Source organism: Conger conger, chromosome 6, assembly GCF_963514075.1.
Source record: "Conger conger chromosome 6, fConCon1.1, whole genome shotgun sequence".
Lineage (NCBI taxonomy): Eukaryota > Metazoa > Chordata > Actinopteri > Anguilliformes > Congridae > Conger > Conger conger.
This window is the reverse complement of record NC_083765.1, coordinates 30,435,786-30,454,609: the sequence shown is the minus strand read 5'-3', so window position 1 is coordinate 30,454,609 and position 18,824 is coordinate 30,435,786. Positions and strand designations below refer to the sequence as shown.

The window sequence follows — 18,824 nt, the reverse complement described above, 5'->3', positions numbered from 1 at the left end:
TAAACAAATAAAAAATACAAATTGATGCATAGTAAAATACTTCATAAATGCTAAGGAAAGCAAAATAGTTGTATTTGTGAAAGTCAACCACTTACAAAGGCATACGTAATATTTACTGCACACAGCAGCCTCAATCTGCCATTTAAAATAGTAATAGCAAACCTCATGTATTCAACAACTTTTCCCTACTACACACAAAGTGATAATATTAACCCCATTAATGCCTGTCACATGTAAGACAATGATGCAGTTCATTTGGGAAATATTTAAAGTTATACAACAAACTATTATAATGCAATTATAATTCCTCGCAGGGAAATGATAATACATAGTCTATATATTCCCTCAATGTAAAAACATACATTATAAGGAATGTTCTGTAACAGAGTGCATGTAAAAAAAAAAATTTCTTTCACAGTTCTAGTTACATCTCATCTCATAAACATCTCAGTCAGAATTTTGGTTTCAAACAATGATTTCAAACCCAGGCTGATTTAAAATATTAATGTATTTATAATTTCAGCTTCGTCTTGGGGGTTAGAAACTGATCGCTACAGCTATTTTGTTTTGGACACAGTAAACTAGATCCTGTGTGTCTATGCTTGTATGTGACAATGCGAACAAAATTAACTTTCGCTATATGTAAAGCATACGATAATGTTATTTTTAAAGCTTGGTTTTTTTACAGCACACATATTTAAAGAATATATATTTTTTTTTATCTTTGTGTATACGATGTATACATCACAAATATATAGCTTCGAGCCTCCAGACATGCCTGGCCAACGGGAAGGATTTATAATAATGATGAATCCCCGCGGTCGTGCACGCGGGTCTCCGTAATTATGGCTGTCTTTCTCCAGAAAAAAAGAGCACACCACCCTGGTTGGAGCGTTTTATCTTAATCACCGCTTGCTTCAATTCTAATTAATTTTGCAAGTTTTTTCCCCCAATGAATCGCAAAACCCCTATTAGGAGACGTATCCTTAAAATGCCATGTCTCTCTAAATGCTTCGTCATGTGTCCGAATTAAAAAAAAAAAAAAAAAATTTAAATAGCGAGAGAAAGAAACGGGGAAAAAGGTTAAGACGCAGCTTCCTATTGCTATTTCCCATCAGAGAGCCCTAAGCCATCCCCCTCCCGAGTGCTCCTCATGTTTCTATAGTAATTTCCAGCCAATGATCAGTAGGTGTCCACATCCCAGCTTCCTCACCTCAGCACCAATCAGCCACACACAGCGACAGGAGACACGGACCAAGCTAACACTCGGCTGCGACACAATACACCCCGGACCAAGAGGAAACACCTAACCTTCCATATTTCACCTTCGCTTCCGAGGTATATTGCTAGCCGCTCTTTATCCCTTTTTCGTCCCACTTCTCTTCTTTTCCTACTTTTCTTGACAGAGAAGTCGGTAAAATGCGCCCTTTGTTTTGAACGCGAACTGTGTGTTCTTCAATCTTGCGTTATTTTCCACATCTCGCCGTGCAGTAATGCGCTGCTATATATTGGCAGACTGGTAGCGTCTGGAATCTCTTCTCATCAGGAACCTGGTAGGTGATGTGTTGCTCTTCCATTTTTCTCCCTGACATCATATTTGCATGCTTTCTAACAACCCGGTTTTACCTTGGTTATGCTGGTGCCAAAGTCGTTCAGGCGCGGGCGAATTAATTCCTTGGTTTAATTGCGCCGTTCAGACCCCTCCTCGGATTTTCTATGCATGACCTTTGATCTGAGTGTCTCCGACAGACCAGACGGCGAGTAATTAATGGCACAGTACTGCAGCGGCAGCAGGGATTGGAATCGGACGTACTTTACTTTCCCCCTCTCTCACTAAGTATTGAGTATTTCTGTTTCACTAAACTTTGTTTACAGGTTGAAAATCAATAGCCGTGACTTGATTGCCTTTGGCATCGGTTGTTTTTATTTATTTATTTTTTCACAGGGACATATTGTTAATTACGACGCTAAGAAGGCTGATTAGTTAGAAATATTTTTTTTAGTTGTTGGTTTTTAACGTTATACTGTATTTGTGTAATAGCGTCAGTATATCTTTTTATTCATGTGTTTTCCATATTTGAATAATGCATGTGTAAGCTGTCTTGGTTACCTAGTTTTGTGACAACAAAAGACACAAAGCAAAGGGTATATTGTGTACTGTCCTGCTTTGCTGTAGGTTTAAAAATGCATAATTAATTTGCTCAGCTGACTGCTTAATTTGGGGCAGCTTACATTGGTTGCGTCTGACCTATTATCCAATTATATTGTAAAATAATTAGGTTAAATGCCTTTCTTAAAAGATAGGCCAGCAGTGATCTCCCTGGAACTTGAACCTGAAATAACTTGGTTACTAGCCATGTACCTTCAAAATGTATATTTAAATTCACTGAAACTTGATTAAGTAAGAGTAGGCTATGCGACACACTCAGAGAGACAGGTAGCTATTAAGGATATTGTTATAAATGTATGCATTTAAGTGATACAAAGTACACTTGTGGAGTTTAAGCTGAAAAAAGCTGATTACTTCTCAGAACGTAAACAATCGTAGTGGTTCATTTACAATACATTATTTAGAAGGTAGATAAAGGCCACAGAATATTGTGTCTCTGGTCCTTGTGTCCATGGTTGGTATCCAAGGTTTAAAATTCATTTTATTCTCCAGTTTGCTGCAAGGTTTTATACTCAATATGATTGGGAATGCATTCGTGTTCGTGAAACGTTATCGGGTTTGGCAATTAAAAAGGCTAGCCCATAACAGGTAATGGAGTCAGAGATGTGTCTAATGGGCTTTTATCTGTGGAAACAAAATCCAGACGGACTTGAGAGAGGAAATGGAGTCCCCCAAGGCAGCTGACACTACAGCTGTTGGGTCTGTGGATTGGCTGGGCTGAAACTCACCAGTGGCTATCTTACTGTCATTGAGTAAATGTAATGAGGCTGGAAATGAATGAGTACCAGGTGCTCTTAAAAGGCTGGACGGAGGTGCATTGTGTGAAACTACTTATGGCATTACGATCATTTATTGAACATATCCACCTTGCTCTTGCTAATGCACATATGTAGTGCATATTGTGTGTAGACATTGTGCCCACAAACATGATTTTTAAATGGCTAATTGAAAAAAAACAATGTGTTTTTATTTTGTACAGAAGATACTATGATTAATCTTGGTATGCATGGACATTTTATTGTAGGCCTGGTTTTTCTGTTTTCTGGAAAAAATAAAAGTACAATGGAATAATACGCACGACAATACTTTCTGCACTCTTATTTGGACAAGAACAAAAAAAAAACCAGAATCACCTTTGATATTTGTTATTGCTGATAATATCATTTTCTATCAAAATGTTGACAGTGAAATCTCTGTTGAACATAGTTGGTTGTTTTGTAATTTTCTGTCCCTATAAATTTTGATTTAGAGTTGCTGCTGCCTGTCTTGTCAAGCATGCTAATGTTTGTTTCCTATTATAATGACATGTTAGTGTGTCATACCTATCATATAATTGTCACCAGACAGGAATCAGCTCTGAGAATGTGAGATAAGTTTCATTAGAAAGCTGTCACATAGTAAATGAAATGCCAGCAGATTTATCAAATGCTGTGGTTTTATCTTTTTAAATAAGTTGGTAGGGGGAAATTGATTACAAAGTGGATGTTTGCCCATTGTATCAGTAATTGTTGTTTTCTTGTTTTAGTGCTTGAGAAGATAAACCAGGATGGTAACATATTGTTTGTAACCAACTTGATCTTGACAAAGGCGATTCCAACCCCAGACTTTCTTGTGAAACCTCACGACGTTTACAGCCATGTCTAATATAAACAATGCTCTCTGTATTGAGAATGGACAGAATTCCGAGGTATCTCTTTTGCAAAAGGATAATCTTCAGGAAAGTGGATTAAGTCAGATTTTGGATTATAATGCAGAAATGGAAAGGTACAGGTCTTTCGCCAACTTTTACAAAACGAACGGGGCATTTCCACAGACTGCGAAGATTGCTCGCATAACCACGCCGATCTTTCCCAGCGCCAGAATTGGCGTGTCCCCTTGGAACTGCGATAACGCCATGCTCTGGGGGAGGAAATCAGCAGCAATGAACCCTAATAGGACCAGCATGCATAGAAATGACTCCCAGAGGCCGGGAAAGCCTGGCGTGCCGCCAGAGACGTTGCAAATGGCAAATAATAATTTCCTCACTACCTTATCCCCCGAACACTGCAGACCTTTAGCAGGAGAATGCATGAACAAGCTGAAATGCGGCGCTGCTGAAGCAGAGATAATGAATCTCCCAGAACGCGTTGGAACTTTTTCCGCTATTCCGGCTTTAGGGGGCATCTCATTACCTCCCGGGGTCATCGTCATGACAGCCCTTCACTCCCCCGCTGCCTCGGCAGCCGTTACAGACAGTGCGTTTCAAATTGCCAATCTGGCAGACTGCCCGCAGAATAACTCCTCGGCGTCCAGCGGAAACCCGGCGAAGAAGAAGAGGAAAAGGTGTGGGGTCTGCGCTCCCTGCAGGAGGCTAATCAACTGCGGGGTGTGCAGCAGTTGTCGGAACCGCAAAACCGGCCACCAGATCTGCAAATTTAGGAAATGCGATGAGTTGAAGAAAAAGCCAGGCACGTCGCTTGAGGTGAGAACCCCCCCCACCCACCCACCCCTACACCATGTGATCCCCTCCCCCCGCATCTCTCTTTTTTATTATTATCTCTGCACTCCAAAGCATTAACCTTTTCATTTAGTCATGTTTAAGCCCTTGAAAATTGTTTCCATGCCCACCCATGCCTGAACATCCCCGGCTTCTCAAATCTGCCTACCCGCCTAGCCTAATTGGCAGTAATTAGGGGTGTTTGCGCGGAGCACAAGCTGAGCTTGGCTCAGACACCCCTAATTGCTGCCAGTCAGGCTGGGGCTGGAACACATCCGAACAACCCCGGGCTTGGCTGGGCTCCAAGCTGAGCTGGGAAAAGGTTTTCAGCAGCGAGCCGTCCCTCTCTGCACTTGGTCATTTTAACCAATTATGTGAGCTGGCTCTGGATGGCCAATCAATACCTCCACTAGTTCCAGCCCCTGCAAGATGCAGAGTGATGCAGATGCCTGTTCAGCAGCCACCCCCAAGTTATGGGTCAAAAAGCAGTCGGCTTTCCTGTTGGTGATTTTGTTTGAATTGATCGTTGTTAAACTCCCAAGGTTGTTTTTTTAAATTATTATTCTTGTTTAACCCATTATGGCGTAATTCCCTCCAACCCAAACGATAATGTATTGCCGTCAACCCTTTGGAAACTCTGCGATTCTCTGAGAATTTTTGTGCCAGCCTTGCACTGTTTCCATGTGATTATAGTCATTTGGCTGTAATGCAATGAAGAAGTGAACTTGAGGGCCAATGGCTTGATGCAATCATGTCTGGACGATTTTGCAGCTATACAAGAAATAGCACATGATAAACAGAAGGGTTTAGTATAAGCCTTTAGCAAAGTAAAATAACTCTATGACTCAATGGACTCAATGGTTTTTTCATGTTTTTGAATTGTGGCTGGGTGCAATGATTTCACATATCAACAGGGGGAAAAGAGGCGTATTGATGCATTTCATGAAGCTTCGAAGGGAGGCCTATTTTAAGGGTTCACACAAATGCTAGGCTTTCTAAACACTTGTTTGTATAATTGGTTTGAAAAGGGAGACCTGATAGTACTTTAGTCTTTGATGATGCAGTAGCTGGCCAATGTGGCATATTTTTGCAACGATCCCCTTTTTGAATATAATGCAGGTGAATTCAACATTAGTTAATGTAATGCAAAAATGGTGCCAGTGCATCCTCAACAGAATCAATAGAGAAATAACACATCATTTAATTATTTCTTCCGGTCAAATAGGTACATAGGTTGGTACTAATTCTATGGGTTAAATACTGTCTTCAATATAGGATTTGGAATGTTTTTAATGTATTTAAGTCATTTGAACTGTACAGATTCTAGTCTTTTTTTATTTGTGGAAAAAATACCTGTCCAATCAGCTTTCAAGAGTTGTTGCACTAAAGGGCAAACTTCAAATAAATGTTCCCTGTGATTGTGATCCAACTGTTTTCATCATGGTGTTTCTCATTAAGAGGTTCTTGTTAAAGAGCAGATTCTAATATTAGAAAATATCCCAGACCAGGAAGTATGATAAGTGGGTGTGCCTAAATGCAATTTGACATCGAGTGTGGCTCCCAATGCAATGATAAGTATGCGGTAGAGATTGCAGTGCAATTAAGCAGCAGTGCTTTATTAGACTTGCAGTTATTTAATCAGTCACAGTGGTGGCCATATTTGGAGGAATATCGATTGTATTTCTCTCTTTTGACTGTTCTGTTCAAATGAACACCTGTTCAGTGAAGATATCCCCCCCCCCCCCCACCATAAGTGTGTCATGGAAGTTGAGTCAAACATTCAAATTTGCCCAAATGATTGTAGTTACTGTAGCCATTTAGCCAAGTCTGTTGGAAGAAGCCCTCTCCCTCAACATTATTTTGCCATATGGACTTCGTTTTCATTACTCTCTGGAGAGTGTAAGACTGCCAGTGTCATAGACAAAGATTTCTATTCTGTCTTCCATAGAAATATGAGGAATATTTTTGCATAGTAAGTGTAGTGCATTGTAACTGAGACCTCAGCATGAAGTCAGAGCCTAAGGTCTAGGTCATGAGTGAGCCAGAAGCCCATAAATTTGCATTTATAAATATTTTTTATAAATATGGTACACACATATGTTCATGTGTAGAATTGTCTGAAGTAGTACTTAATGTTCTTTTTATTACAATATTCTAATTCATATTTTATACAACTTAGGTTTCATTTTAGTGACGTATTCTAATCAATGTGTTTTTGTGCAAATACATTACATTTCTAATATAATAATATAAAATAAAAAAAACATCTAATCAGCATTAAGACAATGGAATACACTGAAATGTATGTTTTTTAAAGGAAAAGCCGCACATTGTTGGTGTACGTTATGCATGTGGCTGCTCATATTGAAATAACATGGAACAATAATCATGGAAACCTTGATATGAGCGCTGCTATCCTAGGTTTGCAGTTTTAATTTCATTACACAAATGACCTCCTGTGAATGTATAGGCCATGGCATTTGAGATCTTTAGTGTGTTTCAGGCTTATCTTTTGAACATTGCAATGGTATAGCATGTAAAAGTTACAGGTGGTCTCCTTTAGTCAATGGCATTCTCACCAGGGGGATGAATGGGGGACTCATTTGAGTCACCCCCTCCCCCTACTCCAACCTGCGTGTCTTGTGGTAACAGGTGTTTCAAGCAGGTGTCCAGGAAGGACCATGGAGCTGTATTCTTAATGTTTCTCTGGCTCATTTTTGTAAAAGATTAATCTTCCAAGATAGTTAAAATCACCGGAAAACACAACCAAAGTTACTTTAAAGAAAAAGGCACCTGAAAGTTCTGTAATTTATATTTTACAGGTCACTCAGCCTTTAATTTTCCCCGGCTGTGTAGAGACATCTCTGCTTCTGTAATGTAATGAATTATGGATAGCTTTGCAGCTTTCGTGCTAAGGATGCGTGAATGTATGTCGCATTTGTGCTGTATATGTGAAAACGTCCATTCTGATTTAAGTTTGATTGTCTGTGACAAAATTGGGTGTGCTTTGTCACAGATATATAATGACGTTAAAAGAGATGAGTGCCATGCATGCGCACACAGACACACACACAGACACACACACATAAACACGTACACAAACAAACATTCAGTTATATACCTCAAGGAACGATAAGCCACTGTCAGCCAGTTAGATTTGGCTGTCACTGTTTTCACATGGGAATCACCCTGAACTAATTATATCTTAAGCAGCGGTAGGAAATGCAAATCAAAATTTTACTCACACCCCTGAAATCGGAGAGCCAATTTAATCTAATACCCCCTTTAATTTAGCGCGCTAATTCAAGACCCCAGAGGATTGGCCAATGTCATTGCAGTACTGAGCCCTTACTAGTCTCATTTCTCTCTCTTATTGACCCCGGAATGGATTAGACTAGCAGAGGGCTCTCGTCTACTCTGGGATTTCCAGAGCTGGCCTCTTTGACTGTTTGGGTCATATGGCACTAGGTCAAATGGCATTTAAAAATATATATATATATATTGCCAGTAGATCTCCTGGTGATGTCTAGGCTGCAGTACGAGAGCCTTTAGCAATATCTGTTTATTTTGAGTTACCAAGCTGAATTAGCTGGCACTTCTTTTAGCCATTGTTCTTTTATAGGTCTTCTTATTTCAGACACCTGAAATGCAGGGAAAAAAAATCTTTTCTTTTTTAGCTGTGACATTATCAAGCGTTAAGTTCAAGTGTTGCAGTTTACTCCTCTTGAACCCATACGTTTATTTGATGGGTTCCCAGGATATATGGAGGCACCCAATGGAAAGTTCACATCCTGCTAATAAATTCTGTGCCATTAATCACAGGCCTGTTTTTACTGTCCTTTTTCCTAATGGGGGAACTTGCAGAGGGAATGGAGTATATAATGGAATGGGAGTGAAATCGTACTGGCTACCGTAGTTCACTGTTCAAGTTTTGTGCTTAAATAAGCTGCAGGCCTTTAAGTGATATGGGAATCGTTATTATCTTGTGCGGGAGATCATTTTCTGAAACAGAAATATCTTAAAATGCATATTCTCATGATATTTGATAACCATGCAGTTCAGTATTTTTTGCTAACCTCGATAAAATTGCATGAAAATAATAGTAATATTGCAGACATATAGGACAGTGCATGACATTAATTTGATACTAAATGCTATAGTATAATCATATAATCTATTATATAATTATTATATAATCTATAATCGAAAACACTCTTTTATCAAAGTTCAGGTTCAGGTTGTATCTTCAATTTAAAATCCTGCTTTTGGAATCAGCGGTTAGACACAATTTTAAAGTGATCACTGTTTATAGCTTCGGAGGCCTGTGGGGAAGGCTATATAACATTTCCAAAAGCAGAAAATTGGAGCAAGCATTCCGTAATCTATTGTTTCACCTGATTGCAAGTCAGCAACAGTAAATGTTCTCAATGACTGCAACTTCGCAAGAAGCACAATTGGAGAAGGTTATGAAATTAATAAGTGGTGTTTGCAGAGGTACAGTAGTAGGGGCAGAGAAAATTATGCAGTGCTGCGCATGCAAACCATGGGAGAGAAGTGCTTCACTGGTATGAGAGGGATGTTTGATTGAGGTTTCTATTTAAGATGAAGAGTCCTAGATGAGACAACACTGCAGCATTAATCGGCCTCATAAAGACTCAGCAGCACTGGATTTTGCGTAGAGCTCGACAAGCTGTGATTATGAAGATTCTGGTATTTCTGACATTGTTATGGTTGCGGGAAAAGAACCATGAAAGACTAGCATGTAACAAAGGAAATATGTCTCGTAGTTAGCAGTGGTCAGACTTGCCTTTTGCAGGAAAGCGCAATTGCGAAAAGTCTGGGGAAAGGGTTTAGGTTACGTTCTCCTGAAACGAATCCGTCGGCACAAGGTAGCGCTGTCTTTGGAATCCTGTTTTGCACGATAAAATATACAGCGGATACCAAGGCCTCGCTGAAAATATAAGAGCCTGTCTTTAATGAGAGGCAGGGAGCTAAGTAAGCGACAGCAGCCAGGTCTAATTTGTTTTAGGTGTGCTCGGAATAGATAAGAATGATTTGGTGGCCTTTTTCTCCCCTCCCCCAACCTTTGCTTCCCTGGAGATAACGCAGCAAAGTGCTCCTAGCCAATCTCTGTGGGGCGAGGGTGGCGGTAGTGTGTGTGTGTGAGGCGAGGGTGGCGGTAGTCTGTGTGTGCGTGTGTGTGCATGTGTGTGTGCGTTGGGCAAGGGTGGCGGTAGTCTGTGTGTGCGTGTGTCTGTGTGTGGGGGGGTAGGCGGGCTAGCAGGCACGCAAAGCCTAAGGGACAGACCGCCTTTAGATCTGCAGATCTCTAGGTTACCGAATGTATTCAAGCCTTAAAACTGCAGATTAATTTGACTGGGTCTGAAGAAAGGCCTCGCCTCACGGTGTATCTCAACCTAAAGGGCAACCTTAAGCTCCTGTCAAGACAATAGGATTTTGCCACCCGAGCCGTGCGCCGACCACTTAATTATGCACATCTCCCAGCGTGGAACCCCGGGCTACTTAGAAGAGCAGGTCCTGTTTTTCTGCCGCGCGCTGTGGATTTCCTGTCAGCTTCCATTTGCACGGATAGTTGTATTCCCTGGGCTTGGGGGGGAGGGGGGGAGCCAGGCCTGCTCTCAGGCACAGCAGCCCTGCTAAAGAATTTATAGTTTTTGCCACTGCCACCAATTACGAGCGAGGTGTAATCGGAGGCCCCCCGGACCGCGCCCTTACACTGTGGAGGCTGTCGCCTCCATCGCCCCGGTTTGATTGAACATCCCCCAGCTCCGAGGCGGAGGGGAGCCCATTGTTATGGCCCGTATTGCAGGAGGTGGGGTTGGTTTGGAGGTGGGGGTGGCGGTGGGGGGATGGGTGCCCAGTGGAGGGTGGACAGTGTGAAAGTGCAGGTGCGGAGGACGTTAATGTGTGGCACTTTAAATTTTAAACAGATCTCCGTTAATAATTTATGGCCGCTCTGGCTGAGAAGTTAAAAGGTATCTCTTCATTACAGTCAACCTGTAAAATGAGAAGTATCAGTGCAGGGCGATGGTAGAGGTTTTGTAATGTTTTGATTTCGATATTGGATTTTAAGGGCAGGAGATATGACGATTTGGTAATGCTTTTTTATTTATTTTGGGAGTGGGGGTAAAATAAATGAATGCTCAGAATCAATTTTTTTCTCACCCTGTTAATCCAGAATGTTTGCCTTTAGTACCCATGTCTCATTTTAGTTGCAGGCATTTGTGATAATAGCATGCTTCTGATTGAATATATTTCATGAATTGGGTCTGTTAGTCCCTAGCTTTAAATAATCATTTTATATTTTCACAAGTATCTTCACTATTAAATTAATCACGTTTATACGGAATTTGATTTTTGACAACTCTTGTCAGTGAAATAGACCAGGGTTTAGCGTCTCTTTGGCATGAATGTCCAAATGCACATTTAGCTTCCCTTTGTGGTCCCCTTTCAGCTATGAATCTTTCATGCCAAACATCTGATACTGTGGATGTAGAAATATTTTAATATTTTTAATGGAGACCCCAAGGTTAGAGGGGATTCATAATAGAAGGAAGAAAATCTTTACTCTCTGGCTTTTGAATGAATGTCCAATGTATTCCTTAATGGCATCATTCTCTGGATAATTTTATAAAAAATATCATCATATTCCTGTATGTGTGCAAACAGTTGGTGGAATTCCTTATGAAGTTAAAAATGTTTCACCCACAGAGGAAGCGATCACATTTGACAGACAGTGACTCTTATCTTCACCCAATCAGTGCAGGGCTAGAAGAGGAAGGGAAGAGGTTGTCTGGTTAGATTATCCCTGTTTTCAGCTCAGCCATTGCCATACAACAGTGCACTGTTGCTTGACATATATTTATTGTTCTTGGCTCAGTGCAGTTCTACATTAGATTCTTGTTGTTGAGACCACAAAGTCAAATTTCAGTAGCCTGCACCCTGTTAAGCACAACTCAAGAATGACTAATATATATTAGGATATTTTTACTACCGATTTTGACTGTGGAATGATTGTTGGCACCAGACAGGGTGGTTTGAGTATCTCAGAAACTGCTGATCTCCTGGAATTTATATCCACATATTACAACAGTGGTACTGTATACAGAAGAGCATCTCTGAAAATACAACACATCAAACCACTAAGTAAATAGGCTACAGCAGCAGAAGACTTAATAAGTCCAAAAAATAAGTCTAATAAGTAATATGTCTAAACAATAAGTTAAAAAAACCTAATAAAGTGCTCACTAAATGTATATATTACTATATAGTATTTCAGACATTGCAGAATAACTTTATTAATTAACCAGAGCATCGCCTACCTGTTATTTACTGTCCACAAAATCAGTGTGTTTAAGAGCATATGCAAGTGCAGTGTTTGTACTTCAAATGTATAATCCTTAATAGTCACATAAATATTTAAAGGTTGCATTGTCATTCATGACATGAAATGTGTTTAAGTAATTCTTCATGTTAGAAAAATAATTTTACTTAAAATGACATAACATTAACTCAGCATTAATAAAAGTGCGAACATTTGCTAAAATTATATGGTTTTTGCCAGGTATAACTTTTATGTGCTGTCAATGCATGTACTTGCCAAATTTTGCTGGGGTGCTATGATGATAACATTTATTAGCGCTGCCCATGGGTGTGTGTGTCATGAATGGTTATGTGTATGTTATCTCTGGTTTTCAAGATAAAGACTGATAAAGACACATGGTAAAATTAACTACAAAGTGTGAGCTCACAAGTTTCACAGTTTGGCCGAATTAGACATTTAATTGTTTTGAACAAATTCTGAAATGGAATCATGGTGGAAGTAAAGAGCACATCACAATTTACACTCACTGAGCACTTTATTTGGACCAGTACACCTACTTATTCATGCAATTCATCTTTATTAGATGAATCGCCAAACGTGTGGCAGCAGTACAATGCATAAAATCATGCAGATACGGGTCAGGAGTTTCAGTTAATGTTCACATCAACCATCAGAATGGGGAAAAATGTGATCTGACCATGACATGATTGTTGGTGCCAGACAGGGTGATTTGATTATCTCAGAAAAGGATCTCCTGGGATTTTCACGCACAACAGACTCTAGTATTTACAGAGAGAGAATGATGCAAAATAAACAACAAACATCCAGTGAGCAGCAATTCTGTGGGGAGAAACGGCTTGTTAATGAGAGAGGTCAGAGGAGACGGGCCAGACTGGTCAAAGTTGACAGGAAGGGACATTCACACAAATGACCAAACATTACAACAGTGGTATGCAGAAGAACATCTCTGAACGTACAAAGCATCGAACCTCTGAGTGAATAGGTTATAGCAGCAGAAGACTAATAAATAAGTCTAATAAATACCTAATAAAGTGCTATCTGAGTGTATATACGTATCTGTGAATGTGTTAACACATGGTGGTCACAGTGTTACACATTTCAAGTGAACAAGCTTTCTAAAGAGGTGATGTCATACGTGAAATCTCCAGCAATTTCTGCCAATCCCAGTTGATATTTGTATGTGTTAATACGAGGACATTTCCTCGTCCCGGTCCCAATGTGTAATAAATAGTATTGACAATACTTTGCAATATGTGCACTTATTTAAAGAAGAAATAACACATTTATTAATGTCATTAAACACATTTTTGCTTTCCAAAAATTCTTGCCAGTCTAGTTGTTTGATGTTTGCTTTCAAGAATTTGCCATTTCATTTGAAGTTTAAGCCAGAGCTATAAGTGTTAATTGTGCATAACATTCATTGGAGGAAAGGTTTATCATACAGAATCATTCATCTTGAATAAGTATAACGGATACAGAATAGCCTGAACAGATAATTAATCATACGTAGAAGATATTTGGGGGTGTTCCTTACTATCACATTTTAATATGATCAGTTGATATTTATAAACTGCACAAATAAATTGATATTGTCAGTGTTTCATCTATTTTGTATCTATTCTGCCAGCTAGCTGCCAGCTGCTAGGCTATTTCAATATTGGTATTGGTTTCTGAAGTTACTATAGCTAGCTCTGGCACACTTTCATTAGCATTTCTACTGGTTAAAAATATGTCACTGCGAGAGAAACATTCTAAAGTTACTATGGGAGTGATATTCATTAATGATGTAAGCAGTTTCTTCATCAGCATTCAGATTAATGGGAATAATTTGTATTTTTTCATTAGTATATTATAGATATCGGTTCTGGTAGGGCCTTTAACCTTCTCATTGCCCCAGGTCTGTGCAGGTGAGTTTTTTTCTTTTTGCATTCATTCCTTTTTTCAGGGCGATTTTCGATCACTATGGTAACAGGATATACCATTTCAAAGTGTTAAAACTCACGGTTCTATATGTATAACCTATTTTATGATGTTATTGCTTTAGTGACAACAGTTCATTATTTTATAACATGTAGGTGGTAAAACAAGTGTGGGGGGGACCTCACCTTCTTTATTTAGCATTTATATAGCGCCTTTATCCAATGCGCTGTACAATTAATGCTTCTCATTCACCCATTCATACACACAGTCACACACCAACAGCGATTGGCTGCCATGCAAGGCGCCGACCAGCTCGTCAGGAGCATTTAGGGGTTAGGTGTCTTGCTCAGGGACACTTCGACACAGCCCGGGCGGGGGATCGAACCGGCAACCCTCCGACTGCTCTTACTGCCTGAGCCATGTCGCCCCTACTACGAGAAATAGGGTAATGCCAGTGTCCAGTGGACCAAATGCATAATAGTTTCTCATTCTAAAAATGTGCTCTGAGAAACGTTGATAGTATGTCCATTGTTTACTTTTAATTTCTCTGGAGGAATTTTCGGCATTGTATACATCTACAAAAGTACTTGTACATTCTATATTATCTACATTTTGTATAGGCTCTCTCAAACATGGTAAGCCCAAGTACAGCCGTCTCTGACCAGTATTTGTAATTTAGCTGCAGAGAAAAGCCCGATCCTTGAGGAAGAAAATTCAGTATAAATTCAACTCATCAAAGAAAGGACTTCGGACATGTTATTGAAGTGACGAATAAAAAGCATTTTAGCTAATTATATTAGATTTCCAATGGTTTACAAGTTGTTAGGCTTGCTTAAAACAACACAGCATTTTTTTTGCCTGCGTAACGAAACTGGAGCATTTTCAATGTCTGTTGTGCTTTGGCAAAAACAGTTCTTGAGATTTTATGCCAAAAGAGGTTGACGTTTTACAACAGAAAATTTACTTTTTGATGCCTCCATATAAATACAGGATTTCCTTTGGATCAGTTCCAATGAATCTCTCGTCTGAGTGAATATTTATGAGGAAGACAGTGAAAGCACCGTTGATAAGACAATAGAGGACATTTTCAGTGACTTGACCCCATTTTATATCGGTGAGCCTCAAAATTCATTCTAAAAATATTGTGTTATTATTCAAGCTTATAAATAAGGAGCCAGCCTATTTTTGAATTGTGATTACTGTAATTATTGTTTATGATATTCTCAACCTGTTGCTATCTGAGGATAGCTGCAAGGAGAGGGAGTTTCAGGCAGAGAGGTAGGGGAGGGTGACTGGCGGGGGGAAATGCAATACTGAATACTGAATACTGAGTGTTGAATAGTTTAGTAAGCAAAATTCAGTATTTTACATGTCACGAGACACATAATATCATTACGTATCCATGTGTCCATGAGTCTCCAAATCACCAAAATTGACTAGTGTTATAATCCTGACATTCATAGATGTTCTGGTAAAGTCTTATCTAGCACAAAATATTAGCAGGGTAGCTATAAGTTGAGTCCTGCATGTAAACGTTTTTTTCAGCATCCATGTTCTATACAGATAATAGTTGTTATTGCATTATGTATTTGAGGGTAATAGTGTTTGCACCAAACGTAATGCAAATTGTGACAGTGATTTCCTTAGAATATGTCACTGAAAGAAATTCTCAAAGAAAATGGTTGGCAGTACATTAGTAGTGTAGTGTGAAGAGAAACTGGCAAAGTGTAACTGGCAAAGATATTTGTTAAATTTGAGGTGATAATATTTGTAGCAAGTGAACTTATTGTGGTACTATAATGCAGCCATTTTGTGACTGGATGGTCTGTAAACACAAGCCAAAGTTGAGGGGATAGGGTGCTCAAGTCAATGAAAATGGAAGCCGATTAGCAGGACAAATTGAGGGAGCCAGTCTGGGATTATAGTTTTGGCCAGGGACACCCCTGCTCTGCTGTGGTAAACACAATTGGATCTTTAATGAATGCAGCAAATTGTGGCCTCAGTTTAACATTGAATGCAAAAGACACAAGAGTCTAACCCTAAATCTGAAATCATGAAATGCATGGAAATTGTAGTATTTCATTGTTATGTTATGTTAAAAGTTTCATTTTCAATCTGTGTCATATTGTGTCTGATACTGGACAAGCCTGTGCATTTTATGGTCTCATTTTCCACAAACAACGGAGTTTTAGCCTTTATTGCCGTCAGTAGATATATTACATCAGAGGTTCCCAAATTCTCAGTGACCCACTTAAAGGAGCACTCATGTTTCTTTCACTTGAGCTTATTTGGATAAAATGCTTAAATTATGTGTGTAGGCATTTTTAAAATCACCCGTTTCCTAAATATTGGGCAAAACTTCTCAGAACAAACACGTCTGTATTTCCAAGAAGGTAACAGGCACTCAAACATCACCCTTGAATGCAGACACTGGTTTGTGGACGGCCACCCATCTAGGCGATAACATGACACTCCCAGAAAAGACGGCAACATTAGCATACAAATATCAGGCTAGCCTGAGTGATGCATGTTCAATTGGTTTCAGGTCAAGTGATTGACTTGGACAGTCAAGAATATTCCAAGAATATCACCCTGAAAACGTCCTGCCATAGGTTGCTTTACCAGTATTTTGGGGGCCATTGTCCTGTGGTAATGTGAAGGACAATTCAATTAGTTTTGAGGCATTTGGTTGGATCTGAGCAGACACAGTAAGCTGTTTCTGTATAACGTGTTGTGGCATGAAAAGCCCTAAATCTTTGTAAATGTGTATTTAGGTATCATTTTGTATGTATAATTCATATCTCCAAACATTTATGTACTTTCATTTTGGAGCAAGGGCGTAATCTGTTCAACATTGGGGATGGGGCAGATGTCAGCGAAGTCAACGTGTTGCAAGACGATGAATGGTGCATTTTACATACAACAGCACTGTCATGACTTATTCCAAATAAACAAGGCAATAACTTAATCCTATGGGAAAAGCAGCCTATACAATGCATAGCATATGCTATAAATGACAGATTTCTCCTTTTCTAATAAAAATAAGTAAATAATAAAATTCATCCTAAAACACACCCTACTTCGTTTTGGAGCTTGAACATCAGAAAAGAAGACAAGCCTACTGCGTTCAAAGACAGTAGCAATGAAGATAACTTTATTAGTGTTCGCAATATCTAGCCTGCATTCTATGCACATGATTGGGATGTTCAGAAGCTATTGTAAATAAAAAACAAAAGAAAAAAGAAGTGAGCAACCATGAAGCTGATATGTTTGTCAAATTGGTGCCATTTGAAAGACATAGCCCATCTCTACAGGACATAACTTGGATATTTAATTCTTAGTTTTCTCGCGAATTGTTCGCATTTTGTTGTAATTAGTCGAGAAGGAAAAGGTACTACATCCATCCATTATCTGAACCCGCTTATCCTGATCAGGGTTGCTGGAGCCTATCCCAGCATGCATTGGGCGAAAGGCAGGAATACACCCTGGACAGGTCGCCAGTCCATCACAGGGCACACCCACCATTCACTCACACACTCATGCCTACGGGCAATTTAGACTCTCCAATCGGCCTAACCTGCATGTCTTTGGACTGTGGGAGAAAACCGGAGTACCTGGAGGAAACCCACGCAGACACGGGGAGAACATGCAAACTCCGCACAGAGAGGCCCCGGCCGACGGGGATTCGAACCCAGGACCTCCATGCTGTGAGGCGGCAGTGCTACCCACTGCACCATCCGTGCCGCCGGGACTACATTTAGCCTTTAATATTTCTGTAGTTTTGGGGAGAACATGGAAGGCACCGCATATCTTGCTCAGTTTCAATGTAAGGGCCTAAAATTTAAGGACAGTTAAGGCTTTCTCAATTTCAAGGGGTCATATCTCCAAAAGTAAACATACTTTCCGTGTAATTTTAGTTGTGAATGAGTAATATTATTGTGTAAAGATAAACACGTTATTAATGACATTAGCTGAGAAATGATAATATTAAATTTGGCCATTTTTGGCACATTTAGATCCACCCGGGAACCAATGTCGGAAATTTGACACGTCCCTGTTCTTTGAATATGTTGATCCTTAATCAACTTTTTTGACACAATGAGAAAGTGCTCTCAGATGACTCTCATTTACAAATAAAATGACACAAACAATATGTTTACCTTTGGAGATATGACCCCTCCAAATTGGTACCCAGTGAAAAATATTTTTTTATGGAATTAAATTAAAGTAGATCCATTTTTTTCCAAGACCAGATATTAATTCTATATACAAAATTGCCTTTATATACAAGATTTTCACAGATTTAGGGCTTCCTTACAAAGTTATGGACCTCTAAAAATCACATTTCATGCCGCAGCACATTTTTCATTGTGACACCTAGAAATTTGAATGGCTCTACTGGCAAGACAAAAGTGCAAATATTCAGGCGTTATATATCTCATCATTATCTACCAACAGACAAAAAAGAAATTCTGAAATTAAAGTTGACAGTGTTAACTAAGTCCATATTGTTTCATTTCTAATACAATGTGCTGGAGTACAGAGCCAAAGCAATTGTGTCGCTGTCCAAATACTTATGGACTGCACTCTACATTCCACGAAAGAATGAATAAGATTTTTAGGGTCTGAAATAAAAATTGTCTATAGAATGTACTTTTGAAGATTTGAAGGTTTAAGTGCCACATTGAGAAGGGGTAAACAGAGACAGAAAACACTCTCACATGATAGAGTTGGTGGGAATCTCCCTTGGAATCTGCCTTTGAGTCTCTTGATAAATAATGACATCAGAGATCATAAGGTCAGAGATCTTGGGGGTGTTTTTGGTAGTTTTCATTGCTAACTTGGTAGTTACATCTGGAATATTAATTTATTGGTGCTTTTGTAGTGCTGCA

General features: G+C 39.4%; 1 protein-coding gene across 1 annotated transcript in view; it reads left to right on the top strand.

Annotated features, from left to right (window-relative positions):
- The first annotated feature begins 1,304 nt into the window (after positions 1–1,304).
- cxxc4 (CXXC finger 4) overlaps positions 1,305–18,824 on the top strand; it is a 35,908-nt gene continuing 18,388 nt past the window's right edge. Inside the window, exons 1-2 of the mRNA XM_061246831.1 lie at positions 1,305–1,553; positions 3,696–4,631. Coding sequence (XP_061102815.1) covers positions 3,807–4,631 — 825 coding nt within the window. The 5' untranslated portion in view covers positions 1,305–1,553; positions 3,696–3,806. The remainder of the gene's footprint in view (positions 1,554–3,695; positions 4,632–18,824) is intronic.